The following is a 3,429-nucleotide window of genomic DNA, read 5'->3' as shown; positions in this document are numbered from 1 at the left end:
CAAATCAGTGTTATAACTATAGAATAAATATTCATAGTAATGAAGTCTAAGCCTCAAACCAGCTTTTGAAATTATGCCACAAGACTTTTATATAACTCTTTACAAAAACATGTTGCCAAAAAGTATTCTATGCCCATGAATAACCCACACTCATCACAGTATTTAAGTGTTTAAAATCCAGGCAATCAAAAGCCTAAATAATATTGCTGTTAATATGTTAAAGAAAGCATTACCAAGGAAAACCATATTCATCAACCACTTCATAGTTTATTTAAAGATGTAATGCATTCTACATTGTTACAATCAAACACAATTATTCTCATTCCAGGTAAGGGTAGCCTATGTGGGATTATGTACAGATAATTATCAAATGAATTGTGATAGTGACCACAATAAACAATGCATTAATGATAAAATCCTTCACAAATCATCTATGGGATAGATCAGCTAAATGTTAAAAACACAAACTGCAACAAATATTCACTTGTTTAATGTCTAACCTTTGTAAAGGAGTGGAAAAGTGCCTAAGCACATCAACAGCAAGTCAAATGAACTCAATTATTGATTTATAATAACTTGTTCAATATTAAATAGATAGATGAACAAACACATAAAATCCCATTTTTGGCATACATTTATTACTCTATTTATTACTAGAATTACTAATTCTAATTTATTTGCACAGCCAACTAATGCCCAGTCCTGTTTCAGCTAGCAAGCAGAATGTGCTCATCCCTCAGCTAATTTGACTCATCTTCGCAGTCACCAGTGGACTTTTTCTCCTCTTTTCTCTTGTGGAACATCTTTCCATCGGGCTGGATCTTCCATCTCAGCGTGAAGTACTCCTGCATCCCATGACTGTTCATTTTCATCTTCACCTAAAAGGAATATTTCACATCTCCATTGAAAAGATCTTTTATTCACCTTGAATGATTCGCCACCATAGGAACACATCAAATTCATTCATGCATCAACCTCAGTATTTAAACTTACAGAATAAACCTAATAATTTGTACAAACTTACTACTTTGCGGATATTGGTATTTTACTGAAAGGTATTACATATAACTAAATGTAATTAAACTCATTAATTAAACTGTAACTTAAATTAATTTTGTGTTTTTCAAAATTAAGACCACATTTCCCATAAACCCCATTGCTTTCTGTTACAAAGAGGATGTTGGTTGCTACATATCCCTCCATGCCTTCACTTACTTGCTGTAGCATGGCCTCCTGCAACATGGGGTCATTCAGGTCCACAGATCCTCCAAGAATCACCTGAACTTTGAATACCTCCACTGTCTTTCTTGGGACTGAGTAGGGCATAAAAGTGGTGTAATTAAGTTCAACACGTTTGCTTCACATGCACTAAGAAGTAGACTGCATTAAAGGCACTCACCTTTATAGCAGACAAAGGGATACCTGGCAGCACAGCCCGTATCGACCCATTTTCCATCCGAATTCATCGCAACACAGCGCTGATTTAGACGCGAGTGGTTAGGCTGATTAAGATCCCATTTAGAGAATGCATTGGTTCTCTTGTCTGACCACGTCCAAGGCGTCCTGTGCAAGCCGATCCACGCGTGTGTACCATCATAATCAAGCAAACCACAGATTTGGTCGTTTTCCTCTTGGTTCCTAATGGTGACCAGGTCCGTATGCCACCTCCTGCAGTGCTTCTGACCATCAGACCAGGTCATCGGAATCTCCACTTTTATGTATTTCTCATGAGCGTCTAGAGCATAGACATCAAACAAAAACACACAACAAAACAACAAAAACACAAACAGCAAGCAAATGTTAAAACTAGCCTGTTGAAGCACATGTTTTTGTCATAGCCTATATGTAAAAGCATGTAGGTGTAAGATGTATACAGATGATGATATAGATGTGTATAGCCTTTTCTTCTTTGTGAATTTCCAAAAGACACACTGTTCCTGGTAAACAGGATTTTTCAACACAATTGATGTACTCTATGGGGCTAAATCCTATATGTATTTATATACTTTATATACTTCCTTACTTCCTAAACAATGACCACTTGACATTTCTACAGGACATGTATAGGCACAATAGGTTTATTTTCTCACTCAAACAGTTAAAAGGCCTAGTGAAGAATTCATAAAGCCTCTACGTAAAAGTCGGTAAGATGTCCTACCATTGTGATAGCATAGGAACCATTTCTTCACACTACATAATTCGTCTGCCCATTGCCTATTTCCATATGCTATGATACAATTCTGGCCAGAGCCGGGGCTGGGTTCAGATGTCTTCCAGTTCCTGAAGCTGGTTTCCTCATCACCGTAATGGTCACTGCTAGACCACTTCCACCTGTCATGCAGCCCGATCCAGAATCGATTTTGCAGATTGACACTTTTTGTTACATGGATCGCTCTATCCACGTCATCTTCATTGTCTATGGTGGCCAGGTCGTCGAACTTCTCCCTGCAGTAACTCTGAGCTTCTGTCCAGTTCTTCTTCAGGTTCACATAGTGGTACTCTCTGCTGAGGCATGAGGAGAGAGCCCACACACCTGACAAGAGAGCTTACTTTAACACTGGAGAATTCATTCACATTCGGTTTAGAACTCAGAATGTCTGGTAGTAGTGGAACTTGTGAATGCCCTTTCTGTAGTTTACACTGACCTGACCAGCTAAGTATTACTGACCTGAGAGCAGTAGGAGTTTGAATCCTTTCCATTCCATGGCTGTGGCCTACCAGGTTGCAGTGATGTTACTTTTCATCATTATCAATATCACATTATCATCATCATCAACATCATAATCATCAATTCAATTTTCAATTCAATGTGCTTTATTGGCATGAAAGTTCACGGACAATATTGCCAAAGCATCAAGATGAATATCAGTCTAGGTGTGCGTGTGTGTGTGTGTGTGTGTATGTGAGAGAGAGAGAGTCAGTGCCCGGACAGAGGAGGATCTGGGTTGCTGCGTGTTCAGCTCCTGAACCCAGAGCCTCCATCGCAGAGTGAGGATCAGTAAACTATGTGAAGGAATTAATGTTTGCTGGTAACAAGGGTGTAACCCTTGTTACCAGCAAACATGCAGTATATATATATGCAGTATACAATAACATTCAAAGAGAAAAATATCAAATATGTGGGGTTTCAAGATATTGAGAGATTAAGATTATGTTTATAAAAAAAGAAAAATGAAATAAATAAATGAATAAATAAATAAATAAAATAAAGGTGTATTGGTCACTCACTGTTCCTCAGGTTGTGACAAGTTTCTACAAACTGAGCCACTAGGTCTGCTGTGTTTCCCTCTCCTAGTAGAAGTCGTAGCTTTGATTGATCATCAAGCTGAAGTGGGAGACTTGGGAGCTGAACTTGTTCAAGTAGATTTCTCTGGCTGAGTTAAATTTTTCACATTTTAGGAGGAAGTGCAACTCCGTCTAGACCTCACC

The 3,429-nt window shown here is 38.3% G+C and overlaps 1 protein-coding gene across 1 annotated transcript; it reads right to left on the bottom strand.

Moving 5' to 3' along the window:
* Nucleotides 1–683: 683 nt before the first annotated feature.
* Nucleotides 684–2,700, bottom strand: LOC139645927 (macrophage mannose receptor 1-like). Its single transcript, XM_071521799.1, has 5 exons — nucleotides 2,669–2,700; nucleotides 2,159–2,505; nucleotides 1,400–1,735; nucleotides 1,216–1,313; nucleotides 684–878 (listed from the first exon to the last, which is right to left on the bottom strand). Exons 1-5 carry the CDS (start codon nucleotides 2,698–2,700, stop codon nucleotides 741–743), a joined length of 951 nt encoding a protein of 316 aa, XP_071377900.1. The 3' UTR covers nucleotides 684–740.
* Nucleotides 2,701–3,429: the final 729 nt, after the last annotated feature.

The sequence above is a fragment of the Centroberyx affinis genome, unplaced genomic scaffold (genome assembly GCF_046629955.1).
Source record: "Centroberyx affinis isolate AG114_WGS23_722 - 3 ecotype Tasmania unplaced genomic scaffold, CSIRO-AGI_Caff_v1 ptg000928l_1, whole genome shotgun sequence".
Lineage (NCBI taxonomy): Eukaryota > Metazoa > Chordata > Actinopteri > Beryciformes > Berycidae > Centroberyx > Centroberyx affinis.
This window is presented reverse-complemented; position numbering and strand designations above follow the sequence as displayed.

Bases quoted from the DNA above. Each gene is read 5' to 3' on its own strand.
- LOC139645927 (XM_071521799.1), bottom strand. From the start codon at position 2,700: ATGGAAAGGATTCAAACTCCTACTGCTCTCAG. The intron at 2,506-2,668 runs GTCAGTAATACT...CTCATGCCTCAG, and splicing joins CAAACTCCTACTGCTCTCAG to CAGAGAGTACCACTATGTGA. The intron at 879-1,215 runs GTAAGTGAAGGC...TATTCCTTTTAG, and splicing joins AGGAGGCCATGCTACAGCAA to GTGAAGATGAAAATGAACAG.